The sequence below is a fragment of the Salvia miltiorrhiza genome, chromosome 1 (assembly GCF_028751815.1).
Source record: "Salvia miltiorrhiza cultivar Shanhuang (shh) chromosome 1, IMPLAD_Smil_shh, whole genome shotgun sequence".
Lineage (NCBI taxonomy): Eukaryota > Viridiplantae > Streptophyta > Magnoliopsida > Lamiales > Lamiaceae > Salvia > Salvia miltiorrhiza.
The window spans coordinates 62,504,056-62,519,815 of NC_080387.1; the positions used below are offsets into that span (position 1 = coordinate 62,504,056).

General features: G+C 37.1%; 1 protein-coding gene across 1 annotated transcript; it reads right to left on the bottom strand.

Moving 5' to 3' along the window:
* Window positions 1–582: 582 nt before the first annotated feature.
* On the bottom strand, window positions 583–13,670 carry LOC131002714 (ferredoxin-dependent glutamate synthase, chloroplastic-like). Its single transcript, XM_057929187.1, has 32 exons — window positions 13,020–13,670; window positions 11,461–11,773; window positions 10,542–10,984; window positions 10,334–10,465; window positions 9,833–9,931; window positions 9,543–9,613; window positions 9,117–9,213; window positions 8,211–8,303; window positions 7,939–8,084; window positions 7,507–7,666; window positions 7,107–7,217; window positions 6,763–6,978; window positions 6,310–6,467; window positions 5,702–5,831; window positions 5,516–5,574; window positions 5,314–5,419; window positions 5,143–5,239; window positions 4,907–5,022; window positions 4,488–4,685; window positions 4,143–4,253; window positions 3,800–4,039; window positions 3,615–3,713; window positions 3,405–3,500; window positions 3,082–3,279; window positions 2,782–2,985; window positions 2,597–2,695; window positions 2,248–2,390; window positions 2,045–2,138; window positions 1,691–1,929; window positions 1,523–1,601; window positions 1,365–1,448; window positions 583–1,179 (listed from the first exon to the last, which is right to left on the bottom strand). Exons 1-32 carry the CDS (start codon window positions 13,302–13,304, stop codon window positions 1,018–1,020), a joined length of 4,878 nt encoding a protein of 1,625 aa, XP_057785170.1. The 5' UTR covers window positions 13,305–13,670; the 3' UTR covers window positions 583–1,017.
* Window positions 13,671–15,760: the final 2,090 nt, after the last annotated feature.

A 15,760-nucleotide genomic window follows, 5' to 3' on the forward strand; every position in this document is an offset into this window, starting at 1 on the left:
CTATTCCCTCCTGTCTGTCTTGTAAAATAATCGTAAAAGTGAAACGAATTTTAATAATTATAGTCGAATATATTATAAGTCAAAAAAACCATTTTAAAAATAGTGTTAAAATAGATAAAGAGAGAGACCAAATAATGAGATTTAGATTAAATTAAAGTAGTGAGACATGTGTTGTGGAATAAGTAAATCTATATCCATATAATGCTGAATAGTGGCCTTTTTGCACCTCCCTCCCCAACTGCCCAGCAAGCCTTTTTAAAAATAAATAAATAAATAAATAAAATGAATAACTCAAGTCATAGATCTGTTCTGGTATTAACCAAGAGTCAAAGATGCGATTCATTTATGTCACTGGATATTGAGATAGTAAAAAAAAGCAATAAAACAGGTGTTCCCAAATATAGAAATCATAGGATAAATGTAACTAGTACTTGCATGTAAAAGAAGCATGTACAATTATATTCAAATATATGAAAAAAGGATAGAAGTGCCAATCAGCAAGCAAAAGCATCCTGTTTTTTTATCTCCTATTTTAGTTGGGGAATTGAGACATAGGATCAAAGCAATAAAAAAAGAATAGGATAAATGTAACTAATACTTGCATTGCATGTACAATTATATTCAAATATATATACATACATAAACAGGAGTTTCCAAATACAGAAATGATGTCCCAAACAAAGATTTGGAGAAGTGCCAATCAGCAAAGCAAAAGCATCCTGTTTTATTTCTCTTATTTTTGTTGGGCAATTGAAATCTGCTTTCCAAATTCTGTGGTTTGTTTAATCCTTAAAAGCATGATCCCATTCTGGAGAGAATCTGTATAAATCTAAAATTCCTACAGAAACACTGTACAAACAACTGCTCATATCCTAGGAAAGATTGGTTGCTTTCTCAAACACAAGCATTTCTAGATCTTCAATCACGAACTCACTCATACATCGTTGGAGGGATCTTCCACACGCAATGTCTGCGAGACCCGTTGTGAGGGGGCCGAAGGAGGGGGTGGGGGGTTTCCTATGCCGACTGCACAGTGACACGGCCCGCCGTCGTCTGCTCGAATTCTGGACATGCTTCTGGAGTGTCTTCTTCACTGGGAGGAACCAGTTGCCAAAACAGTGGCAAATATTTGTCCCATTCTTGCAGAATTTGAGACCCTTTGGTGCTACCAGTTTTTTCCTACACACAAAAATGAGGTAATTTGCTATAAATGGAAGCTGTAAACCAGCTTAATATTGGAAGTGGTTGCAACCAGTTTTTATTAAACACAAAAATGAGGCCATTTACTATAAATGGAAGCTCAAAGCCAGTTTAGTACGACGATTTACAAGTTTTGATAAAACAAAAATAAATCATCAACTTACAACATGAGCTTCGATGAGGCTCTTGAGCTGCATCTGTCCGACTGGAGCGACGACTCTCTGGATCTTGACGATTTCCTTGTTCACCTGTTGACACGGTCACATCGTATAGTAAGGGAATTTAAGACTATCGACGGGCACGAATGCTGAACTATGCAAACCTTGGGGATAAGGGTGTCGTCCTCGTCAAGAATGTAGGCCAAACCTCCGGTCATACCGGCAGCTACGTTTCTTCCAACCCTGTCAAGAGCAAGACGAAGAAGGTGAGTACTATTGAGAGTTCTTTTGCCAATTTTCAGACATAATGTGGGCTGTTACCGAATACTCACTTTCCTAGAATGACAACACAACCCCCGGTCATATACTCGCAGCAGTGATCTCCGGCGCCTTCCACGACCGCTTCGGCAAGCGAGTTCCGAACAGCGAAACGCTCGCCACCTTTCCCTCTCACAAAGACTTGGCCGCCTGTTGCTCCATATAAGCAGGTGTTTCCCACTATGGTGGCGTCCTCAGGGGTAAATCCGGTATTTTCTACTGGCGTAACTACTAGTTCGCCTCCAGCCATACCCTTCAATATATACAGCATGTTAGAAGCTGATAGTGATACTACTAAGAAAGAGATAGAAAAAAACAACGGACGACAAGTTCGAAGCATTTAGAGCTGTAATTACTGATCCACATACCTTTCCAACGTAGTCGTTAGCTTCTCCCACTAAACGGATGTTCATGCCAGGTGTCAAAAAGCAACCGAACGACTGACCTGCACTCCCTACGAACCTGAGAATAAGATAAAGATAACCATCATAAGTCCTGAAATGGATTGATGTCGGGACGAATAGCAACAGTTGATAGCGCATTATTTTCTCAAAAAAGTGATCTTTCTTACGTTATGTTCAGTTGACCAGCAAACCCTGTGTCTCCATATCTCTTTGCAATTACACCAGCAATACGGCCACAAACTGCTCTGTCCACATTGTATATTTCTACAGTCTTATTCGCGACTGTTTCATTGTCAATAGCCTTGGCTATCTGTATCAGGAGAAACGAAAAGATAATGAGATGGGAGACGCTATAGTTGCATGCACACCAGATAATTGAAACTAGCAGAAACTGTTATTATTTTTATTGAAATAAACCAAGTGATTCTGAAGATTTGAAGAAGTTAAGAACATATACAAAATAGTAGGTAAGGATGGAGTGCCAAGAAAGTGCTCATTCCAATTAGTAAGTATTACCTCTTCGTCTGCAAGCAACGTATCATCCAGAACAGGCCCGTTACTATGCACTTCCTGCTTCCTTATTTGAGTGCTGCTCAATTTTGGTAATCCAACACTCTGAAATGTAAATGTGTAAATCATTTACAATCATTCACATTTATATATTATGGGCAATGTATGGGAACAATATCTTGTATACTTACAGAGAGAATATAACTAAGGTCAAGATGTTGAGTCTTCACTAATGAAATATCTCTAGGTTTAAGTAGCTCGGTGTGACCAATTATATCATCGAGTTTTTCATAGCCAAGTTGGGCCAGCACACCTCTTAACTCTTCCGCAACATATAAGAAAAAGTTGACAAGGTCACCAGGGACACCAGGAAAACGAGCTCTTAGCTCTTCCCTCTGCAGAAAATCAGTTGAAGCGATTGCTGAATGAAGCTGAAATGCTTTCAAGAAAAAATTCAAATGAAAAGGACAGCATTTTTCATGAATGGTTACCTGACTGGCTACACCAACAGGACAGTTATTTGTGTGGCATATACGAGCCATGACACAGCCAGTGGCAATCATGGCAATAGAACCAAATCCGTATTCATCGGCACCCATTATTGCAGCATTGAGAACATCAAATCCACTCTTGAACCCACCATCTACTCTGAGAATGACCCTTTCTCTAAGCCCATTTGCAATGAGTGTCTATATCAACCAGACCACCAGCCGCACCATACAGAAGGGCAAGAAACATTGTAAGCAAACAAATTTTGTAGAAACAACATACAAAATAGGAGATTTATATCCTGAAAAAAAAGAAATAAATAAACCTGATGTGTTTCAGTAAGCCCAAGCTCCCAAGGACCACCAGCATGCTTAATAGAGCTTACTGGGCTAGCTCCAGTTCCGCCATCATGTCCTGATATCTACAAACACATAGAAATAGTAATACAAATAGTGATCGAGAGAAGATTAACTAACTACCCAAGAATTTCAACATAGAAAAACAATGACTGTTGACCAAGTAACCGATACTTTACCTGTATAATGTCAGCATTACCCTTGGCAACTCCAGAAGCAACTGTACCAATGCCAGCTTCAGCAACTAGCTTTACCGATACTTTAGCTCTGGGGTTAACCTGTTAATTCAATATTCATACTATCTGAATGTCCCGGAATAAAGAAATTATACAAGCATAAGCATTGCATGTATTGGTCAGCTCACCTGGTGAAGGTCATAAATTAATTGGGCAAGATCCTCAATAGAGTAGATGTCATGATGAGGAGGTGGAGATATAAGTGGTACACCCGGCTTCGAGTTCCTTAGCCTTGCAATATAAGCACTGACTTTCTTCCCTGGCAGTTGGCCACCTTCACCTGGCTTTGCACCTTGCGCGATTTTGATTTCTAGTTGATCAGCATTAGCCAAGAAAGTTGGGGTGACTCCAAAACGCCCTGAAGCTACCTGAAAGATCACATTAGTTTTGTTAACGCAACAAAAGAATATATCCTATGCACGTAGTTAAGCATTTCAATTGCAGGGAAAAAAAGCTCAGGTGTATTCAGACCTGCTTTATGGCACTAGTAGCAGTATCACCATTTTGAAGACCTTTAAGGTGGGGTAATGTTGGAGAGTACCCATCAACGACATCTGTAAGTGGACTCCACCGAATTGGATCCTAGAAGATCAAGCCTTGCGTTACAAAGTGATAAATAAAATATTGGGTGAATAAAATATGAGCTATATTTTCCAGAAATCAATTCATTAGCACCTTTACTATCATAAAAAATTATTAGAAGTCTGTATACCTCTACATGAACCAAAGATTTTCTCCCACAATCAATCATGAAGCTCAATTCTGGATTCTCTGACCACAACATAAAAGATTAAACACAACAATAAAGTTAATTACCTCGCCCCCTTCTCCTGAATTAGATTTTCCGCCTATTCTATTCATTGCTATGGCAATCGCCTCATGAGTTTCTCTGGATATTGCACCAAGTGACATGCCACCAGTACAAAATCGCTGAACAATAGAGGTAGCAGGCTCAACCTTTCCAAGTGGGATTGGAGAACGATCACTTTTAATTTCAAAGAGATCCCTGAGAACCTGCCATAGGTAAACATACATTTGATCAATGATGATGAATCCTCATTGTGAAGGTATCAAAGTTGGAGCAACTTCACATAATTCAGATTTTCCAATGAATATTAATTTGAAATAACTCAAGATCAAGCTCCAACAAAACAGAAGAGGCACTCTCAAATACCAAGGTTAGAATATAAATGAAAAAGTAAAATAAAGAAGAAACTGCACAAAAAGCAACTCACATTAACTGGTCGGGTGGCCAAATGCTGCTGATAAATTGAATATGCAGTTTCACTTTTTTGTCGTACAGCTTTGTGAAGCAGCTTTGACATTTCAGGATTATTTCCATGATATTCACCTTTTATGTAGGAATAAAGAGGATTTAGCACTTGTTCATGCAACCGTAAAAATATTGAGTGTGAACCTTGAGGGTTCAGATCCATACATAACCATGTCAAGAAACTTTCAAAAAACGTACCTCCAGGCCTAAACTGTATGAACCCAAAATTCTCAAGTCTTTTTGCAGTGTCTTGGGAGAAAGCCTTAACCCAAAATGATAAAGACTCTCTTGCCAACTGCAAAATAAGTTCACTTATCGATAAAGGAAAAGCAACAGAAACTCAAATGCTTCTTCTAACTAGTCTATTACCTCATCTAGTGTTAATCCACCAATGCTCGACACACTCCCAGCAAAAGCAATGTCAATTATTTCTTGGCCCAGTCCATAAACTTCAAATATTTGTGCACCACAATAACTACAGACAAGTAAAAGTAGAATGAATGAGTAAATGAAACAAAAAAGTATTTCACATAGCCACACCTAAGAAAATTAAAACTACATGTTTAAATACCTGGAGAGCAATGAGATGCCCATTTTTGAGAGAATCTTCAGAAGGCCAGATTTAACAGCCTGAAATAGATATCAAACACTTATTGCTTACCATACCCAACCAAGTATAAAACAAGCATTCAAATTTAGTACAGAACAATTATGCTCCAAATAAATGCAGAAAAGATGCATAAATTAGGATTTAAACCTTGCAAAAGTTCTTCTGAGCCTGTTCAATTGTAACAGTGGGCATTTTTCCAGCGCGCATCAGGTTCACAGTTTTAGTGCTCAACCGCCACTGACGACATGTCTCCAGTGCCAAGTATGGGCAGATAGCACTAGTAAAAGCCATCAAAGTGTTATTGAGGACTAATCACATTAATTAAATCAAAAGCAACAGCAGTAACTAGCATTTAAGTTTTTGTAATAAACTAAATACAATCTGAGATAGGACTGATTGATGTGGAAGATTGAAAGTGAGTAAATCCTCATATGCTTCCTTTACATAAGGAGCATGGGAAGGAATCAGAATATCTCTCTTGAACAATTTAATGCCTCAGAGGTCGTTGTCATTCACCAAACATACTTTATGAACCAAATTAATTGGAGAACTTAGATTTTATTGTATGGAATAATTTCTGAAGCCGGAATTATCAATTTCACATTAATGTAAAAATCAAGGACATGTTTAATGTATAATAGATAAATAAATATATCACCATATCATATGTATTGGTCGAATGAAATGTAAAAACTAGTCTCGCACATATCCACCAGTTCATGCACACAAATGCTTAAATAAATTAGAAGACAGACCTCGCGCCATATCCAATCAAACAAGCAAATTGATGAGTACTGAAGCATTGAGCTGTATCAGCAACAATGGAAGCTTGCATGCGCAGTCCATTCTGAATCAGATGCTGGTGAACAGCACCCACAGCTAGAAGTATCGGGATGGCAGGCCGAGTTGCTTCCTGATGGAAGCAATCAGTTGTTTGGATGAATACTCGAACACAAAATTAATAATTAATATTAATAATATACTAAAAACAGAAACAGAATAGAAAAAATGCAGTTTCATAATGTAGCCAAGCATTTTTAACAGAAAGGCCATATGGGCACATGAAAATTGACATAAAAATAATTAAGGAAAACTTAAAACATAGTTGTATCCTATTTAACTTTAGAGAGCAGCAAATTTTTCATCAGCCTTTCAGCAACACTTCAACTGGAAAAATAAAATCTAATGCGCATGAACAAAAATCTTACCAGCTCATCAAACCTGTCAGAGAGAACAAGAAGCTGGGAACCATTTCTAACAGCTTCATCAGCAGCTTCACAGAGCTTGTTCAGTGTTTTCTCTAGTGAACCTTCAACTCCTCTCCTTATGTCAAAATACGTGGGTAAAATTTGGGCTTTCAAGAGTGGATCTTTCAGTAAAGACTCCAGCTCCCCTTCATTTAGTACAGGGCTTGACAACATGACCTAATTAAAAGAAGCACAATTTACTACTGTGAATAAATAATGTTAAAGTAATACTTGGAAGAATTGTCTTAAGAACGTGGTACTTTCTTTTCCCAGTCTTCATGAAAATGAAGGAAATGTGTAAGTACCTGAGAAGCGTTTTCTGGGCCAACTTCTAGTATGTTGCCTCGCTTCCCAAGGTTGACTTCAAGAGACATGACTAATCCTTCTCTGAGAGGATCTATAGCAGGATTTGTAACCTGGTTCATACATATGTAAGAACATTTTGTGAATTAGATCAGCTTTACAATACTATAAGAAAAAGCTTTTGAAGGGAAATCATGTTTGAAGTGAGAACAATATCAGCAATACAAAAATAGCAGTACAATATAAAAAAGCCAACACATAAGAAGATATGATATTGAATGGAACAGAAAGTGCCATTACCACATCACGTATTTATTAAGATATTTATTTCATGCTACATCGCACACTATCATGTCTACATAAAAATAATATAGTATGCCCACAGTTATGAAAATAACAGACCTGAGCAAATCGTTGCTTGAAATAGTCGAACAGCATATGAGGCCTTGTAGATAACACTGCCAAAGGGATATCATCCCCCATACAGAAAGTAGGCTCCTTCCCTTGAGAAGCCATTGATTCAATCACCATCTGGACGTCTTCACTAGAATATCCATATGCCCTGGTAAAACAGATAGGGCAGTCAACAGAGTTGCTATAGTCCACCTCAAAGTAACTTCAAGCCAAGAATGTCATGCTTTTGAAGAAATATCTTTAACTTATCAAAAGGTTTCTTCACTTCAGCCAGTGAAGAAGGATACATGTGGAAGAATGGGCTAAGCAATGAATCATAATCTCTTCTCTCCAGTATCTTTCCAATGACTTCCAATTCAAGCAGTCTGACATGTAGTTTCAGACTAAGATAAAATAAATGATAAGTCTCCAGTGACTTACTGTTGGCGCCTTAAAATCGTTTCATTGTCCATGACAGTCGTAGACATAAAGTGTTCAGCCTTCAAAGAACGGAGATTTTCCTTCACCCATTTCCCATAGGGATTAGATAGAGCAATTCGCTTTTTAACCTCAGTGTTTTCAAATACCTATGCACAAGAATACGAAAAAAGTATATTAGAAAAGAGACATGATTGTTTTTACTTATGGCATCTACAAATCTGATTTGAGTAGGGTATTACTTTCATCTATACTAAAGATCACATACTAAGTACCTGTCCACTAGTTAGGTCGACAGAAATCATCATTCCAGGGCCCAAACGCCCTTTCATTACAACTTTAGAGTCATCTGTTGGTAGAACACCCACCTTGAAAAAAGAAACTGTAATCAATTTGGGGCCTCGTGATCGTTAAGCACTCTAGTTAATATAAATCACAAAATGCAGACCTTTGTGACAGTTTAGAAGCAGTATCAGTTTCAAATTCAAGAAATATTATTTGACAAATTTATAAGTCTCATTATTTTTCAATGACCAATAGGGTCTATATGAGTACATGATACTTTTTTTGAAGAAAACTAGTTCATGGTTCATTGACCACAACTTAGTTTGTAATAAACCAGAGAGTTTTAGCAATTGATCTGCTACGAAAGTCGAACGGGATTTTTAAACAATGTTTTCTCAAATGTTTGCAAATTTGAAAATGGCAAACCCTCTTTTGTCTAGGGAAAACTTCAGAATAAAAACTATCACAAACTCAGGTAGAGAAAAGATATCCATTCATATAGCTAGTAGTATTTTCCACAACTACGTATTTGAACTTTATAATGAAATGCAGGGGGGTGTCGTTCTCAAATGTCTTTCTTGGGGGAGAGAATACAACAAACATTACTAGCTCGCAGCTACCCTCTCCATTCCTAAGTTCTAAGAATTTATTATATTCATATTATGTGCTCAAAATTTAGACTTAAAAGCAGCATTAAATTAATCTCTGTCAGCACAACTAGTACATGAAGAAGCATCTCACCTTAGGGAATCTTCAGCAGTGTGATTCATTAATCAAACTACCACAAATGCCTATCAAATGTTTCCAAGGTCTCAATTCCATTAATGGAGTTCACCATCCAATTAAGCTTATGTCCTCAAACAAACCGGTAAAAAGAATGAAGTGAGCAAGCAAACCTCAGATGCCACATAGACAACATTGTCTACCGTCCGCCAATATCTAGCAGGGCGAAGTCCATTTCGGTCAAGACAAGCTCCAACTGTTTTCCCGTCACTGGAACACGTCCAGATAAAAGTGAGAAATTTACAGCATCAGACCAGATACACAACCAGTTACCCAAAGAAGGGGTGTGGGAGAATGGGGGGAGTTGTTGTGATGCAGGTATCAACACTTGACCATTGATTGTATAATCACAAGAGAAAAGCCATGCATATTATTAAATCTGTATTTACAACCGCATGATGGAAAATATATAGCACATCCATATCGTAGTCGCTTTATATGTGATGCAAAGGCCTAATGAAAAGTAAAGATTTTTCAGAAATATGGAAATGCATCCATAAATGTCAAAAAACAAAACCTACTTTAGGTAGAAAGTTCACCTGAATAAGAGTAGAGCAGGGCCATCCCAAGCCTCCATTTGACCTTTGTAGTAATCATAAAAATCAATAACCTGAAGCAAATCGATTACAAGTCAAATCCACCAGAACTTACATGTTAAAGTCACAACAATCCTGATGCTGAGCTTGAAATAGCTTAAATAATGGTTCTAGGTGGTAACATTTTGAAGACTGAACTTCAAATTTTCAATTATTAAAGGGATGAGTTTTTGTTAGCAATGAAACTACTAGAACTGAAGAGCACATATAACGATGTCAAAGAAACACGATACCTCAGGATATTTGATCGACAGAGTTGGATGATTTTTGTATGCCTCTGGAACAAGGAGCATCAGGGCTTCCTCAGGAGCACGTCCGCTTCTTATCAACAACTGTACAGAACATAGAGTAGAAACATTAACATAAGAAAAATGAAAAAAGACAAACAAAAAACACATTTCCATTGCCAAAAGTATACGAAGAGCATTCTGCTAGAAATGATTGCTGTGCATTGGAACTTGGAAGAGAATTTCGGACTTCAGATCAATATCATTGCACCAACAAAGATCAGAAGAAATCTCATGCCATCATTCGAAACCAACAACAGCGTTGACCATATCTTAAGATAATTAATCAGTTAACACTTCACAATGAAATACTGCATCATCTAATGAAACTGTCTCTAATAGACTCTTTCCTTTATGTATTTGTTTATTTCCAATTTCACGTGTCATTCCATATAAAGCATACAGAACAATTACAAAGAGTGTGGGATGATAAGCAGGTGGCTATACTTCTGCGGCACTGTCAAGGTTTGCAGAGTCTGATGCTTTTGAGTTTCCGAAAGGGCGGAGTTCACTTTCACGACCACGCCAAACTGGCGACTTAAGCGAAGTCTCCCGAGACTGCATCCAGTTCAAATTCCCCTGCAAAATGATTTTATCTTTAGTACACTGAACAACCAGGTAAGCATGACCAAGAATATCAGCAGAAGATTTTAACCTGTATTGTGTTGATCTCTCCATTATGACCAAGGAACCTCATTGGTTGAGCTAAAGGCCATCGAGGACTAGTATTTGTACTGTACCTACGATGATATATAGCAAAAGGAGTTTTGTAAAGGTTGTTCTGTAGATCATAATAAAAGCGACCAAGAACCTCAGATCGCAGCATTCCCTTGTAAACAATAGTTTGATTCGATAAGGAGCAAAAGTAAAGCTCATTTCCCCATGTTTCAGAGCTGGCTAATCTTTCGATCAACTTCCGACAGATAAAAAGTTCTCTTTCAATGTCATCGATATTTTCTTCCTTAGAAATTTGAACAAAGACCTGCTGTATATTTGGCATAGTTTCTCTTGCATAGTAACCAACCACAGTCTCATCTACTGGTACTGGCCTCCAGCCAAGCACTTCAAGACCCTCTTGTTCAAATATTTTCAGGATTGCTGCATAAGTAGACGATCAGTTAAGTGAATGCACTAAAATAATCATAATGATCACAGTTGCATAGTCAGAGCCTACTTTAGAATATGAATCTCCAGATCAAGGAGACCAAATAGTAGTTCATCTCAAATTAATACGAAATATTCAAGAACTATTGAACAAACAACTCTTAATGTGTCATGCTGGAATATTTAGTTTTGGAATAAAGATGAGGGTGTTAAAGATCTCATGTTGGAGATAACTTAACAATAACGAAAAACTCTTTTTTTTGAAAAAATGAGAATACTATCTTCATTAGTAGTAATACTAAGAGCTTAAGTCTATTCTGTATACAACTATTCCCAACCTTTTTAGGTCCTTCATGCATTATCATATCCTTATGCTCTTGAAATGAACATGATATATAGTCAGGAAACTAAAACTTGTTGAAGGGGCACTGATATACTTGAAATCATGTATACCCTGCCACTTGACTGACCTGCTTTGGCCTGTTTCATGAGGTCTTCATCCTTCGGGAGAAACATCATCCCTACACCAGTGTGCAACTGATCAAAGGAAGCAATCCCATGTTCGTTTGCCCAATTGTTGAGAAGATCCCAGGGAATTGAGGTCATAATACCGGAACCATCCCCGGAATCATTATCTGCTCCACACCCTCCACGATGTTCCATGCACCCAAGAGCTGTAAGAGCGTCCTTGACAATTTCATATGATGATTTTTTGTCCAGATTGGCAATAAACCCAACTCCACATTCCCCCTTTTCAGATAATATATCCTTCAAGTTTGCGACCTGGGAAGTACAGATTGCGTAAAAGACATCAAACAGATGAAAAGACCGTATATAAAGCACTTGGACGCATTAGGAAGAATTGTAATTAGAAGCTCTGGAGAAGTTCACTGCATTACTAAACTTTTTATTGGACACTTGCATAATTAATATATGAAATAATGAAGCTTTTACTATTTGATAGAATTTTAATTTTATTTGTTGTGGCATGATTTAGTAACAAATGCTTCCAGAACCATATACGAGAAAAACAACTCAACTCCATGGTCTCGAAAAAATCCCAAGATCAGAGATAGAAGCTGTGTGTGAAACTTCCGACGACAAGGACAGATGAATTAGGCGGCGGTAACCAACACACATACATATATAGATAGATAGAGGATCACTCATTTGCTCATACTGTGAATTATCCACACAGATTAACTGATTAAGAAGCAAGCATGCAACTTAAGAAAAGAGTAAAAACTAAGGTGAAAAAAGGTTTCTTCAGACACCAATCACATATAAACACCTTAACAACGACAAAACGAAAGCTGGCAAAATCGATCTATTTACCCTCTTCTGCTAACTTCTAAGCCAAGAGGCCCTTTCAAATGAACTTTCCTTTGGTTACATGAGTTTATATTCTCCACTATTTACTTCTTTAGATCAAAAGTTTCTGACACCACAACCCTTGAGAGTAGTTTATCTCTAAACTCTAGTGTCTAAGACACGCAATGCCTTCAGCCATGTACCTAAGAAGATGATCTGAATCATTTTGCCACCAAATCATTTCGAAAGCTCGTATCATCTATATTATTTGAAAATGCATCCAGTATGCAGCACAAGTACATATCCTGATGTCCAAACACATCCCTATGTGTCAACCACATACACTGGCAAACGGAACTCAAGTACGAGCTGGAGCATCGAGGGAACCTATAACATTAGAGCTCCAAGGTACTCATGTATGAGCTTCCACGAATGAACCAAAAAAGCCATTCTCTGAGCATATCCACAACTCGACAAGTATGTCAAACAATTCAACGCCATAAAGACATTAAACAAGCACACAATACAAGTAGATAGAACACACTGCAGGCTTGCAGCAGGGGACATATTTGATAACCATATATATTTCCACATTCCCATTTCAAGGAAAAGACTGCAATCATGTAAAAACAATCAAAATCCAAATCTTTACAATAATAAATCAAAGAAGAAAGCCACCGCCCACACACGCAAACACACAGTTCACCCCAAACCGCACCTTCGGCTTCGGATCAGAAGACCGTGTCTGTGAGTCGGCTTTAACTCGTTGGAGATCAAGAACCGACTTAATGGAGGATGCCCAGATATTCCCCGCCGCCGCCAAACCGCCAAAATGATTCCTTTTGCGAGTATTTACTCCAACACCCCCTCTCCGACGACCCCCATTTTTCTTGGTACCGCACAACCCCACGAAATCGACAAAGACGGAGTCTTTTCTACAATTATCAGTGATGCTGAAGAGCTTCACGGACTGCACGACTTGGCCCGCCGAGTGCAGAGACATCTTTCATCAACTGGTCACAAAACCAGCTCAGTATTACACACACGCGCGCGCGATTGGTAAGTGGGTGTGTTGAGTTGAGAGTGTGTGTTGGGAGTGGAGATAGGGGAGGAAGGGATTTTGATGATTGATGATTGGTGTGGTGAGTTTTTGTGGAGTGTGTGGAGTGTGTGGAAATGGGGAATTGTGGATTTTTGGAGATAAAAAAGAATGGAACGTCGGGAGCCACCCGCCTCCAATTTCAATTTCTTGGCGTTGGCTTTTCGAGTTTGTTGATGATGTTTTTGTTCTTTCTCTTCGTGTTAGTTAGTTAATCTAGAGTGAGTGACTGCGTCTCTCTCTCTGTGTGTGATTCTAGATGTTGACCTTATGCTGTGGCCAAAGGTCGTCTTCATCGATTTTATGGTGGTGGAGTTCTCATTTTTAAATATCTCGTGAATGATAGGGTAGAATTGCAAATTAAGGGGAGCCTTGCTTGACGAGTCAGGATTCGAATTTAAATATATCTTTTATTTTAATGATATACTACAGTACTATTTAGATATGAATTTTGGCGTATCATATACTTAGACAATCTCGTACAAATTTTTGTGTAAAATAATTAAAGATTATAACTTTCTTTTTGATGATACTCGAGTTAATAATTGATTCATCTTTTGGCCGTGGTTGAACACAAAAATTTGACTACAATCAGCTGCATCAAGTTAACTCACATTCAGACTTCGATGTGCATCCTGACCCAAATCGTGTAAATAACATTATTTGATTATACAAATAACATTGTTTATAGTTGATACTATTCGGTTATATAAATGACATTATGATATTTTAAAATGTTATAGTGTCATTTACAATCTTATAATGTCATTTAAAATATTATAGTGTCATTTACAATCTTACAGTGTCAATTACAGAAAATATCATTTATATTTTTAAATAGTGTCAATTATACACAGTCTCATTTATATTTTTGAATAGTGTCAATTATATATAGTGTCATTTACAATGTTATAGTGTCATTCGTATAACATAACAGTGTCAATTACAAACAATATTATTTGTATAACCGAATAGTGTCATTTACACGATTTGGGTTATGATGTAGATTTGGATCATGATGCATGTTAGGGTCTGTGTACAGGTCAATTTAATTGTACGATACACCCGATTGTATAGAAGACCACCTCATGTTTGGATTCAACTCGTCTGATATAAAATTGTGTATGATCATGATATGAGCTATATTAATCGTGTGTAACGTGTTGATTATGTTGTTGATTTTATAGTCGAGTATAATCTTATTTTATATTTTGAACTCAGGTGTATGGGCTCTTATGAGCTAATTGTGAAAATTACCACTTTAAAGATAAATTGTAGTCATAATTAGTTTAACATAATTTATTATTTGAATAAATATTCAATTTTGCCTTTGGCAGGGTCAACCTAATATTCCGAAAGCTCTAAGCAAAAAGAAAAAAAGAAGTAAAAATGGTCTTATGAAATAAAACTCCGAGTCTTCAAAAATCACTTAAGACTAAATTTAATAGGACAAATATCTCTCGAATCCACAAAGCAAATATTTCAAAATCGTAACTTTGATATGTTAATTGTCCGTTTATTTCACTGATCTTTTCTGATTTTCGATAAATATCTAATAAAACATAGCATAATAAAAGATAGAGAGACGAAAGAGAATAGACAACATATACGCACATAGCGTCTTTGAGAATTAAGAGAAAAATATAAGGCTAGGACAATGTTAAAAAGATAAATATCTCTTTTATGCCATTAAAATTATATATATATATATATAGGGAGAGGTTCAAATAAGAACCACTAATAAAATAAGAACGGAGAACCATTTTAAGCCATTCGATCATCAAGATCTACGGTGGATGCATCATCTTGGTGGATGGATGCAGGTGCTGAGTTCGAATCCTGAAGGGAGCAAAAAAATTATTTTTTTCGGATGCATTAAATTTAATAGCGGATGCATTAATTTGTATAGGAGATGCAGTAATTTTATTGGTTCTTATGTTCTCACGATAATTGTGGTTCTCACTATAACCGCACCCTATATATATAACCCTATATATATATATATATATATATATATATAGGGTGGAGTTCTATGGAGACCACTTCTTATATAGAGAATGAAGACCAAATCTTGTGCGTTGATCTTGCTTAATCTAACGGTGATTATTCGTCCATTAATTATTGTAATTTTTCCATATTTATTTATTTCCCTAATTACAACTAATCAAATCTTTTATTTATGCTCAAATTTCTCCCTCACTGATCCGTCCCTCTCTCCAAACTCACGCTCTCTCTCTCTCCCACACGTTCGTAGAAAATACTAATGAACATACTAATGTTCGTTGATATGTTTGTAGAAAAATAAATGAACATACTAATGTTCACATAGAAAATACTAATTAACGTACTAATGTTCGTTG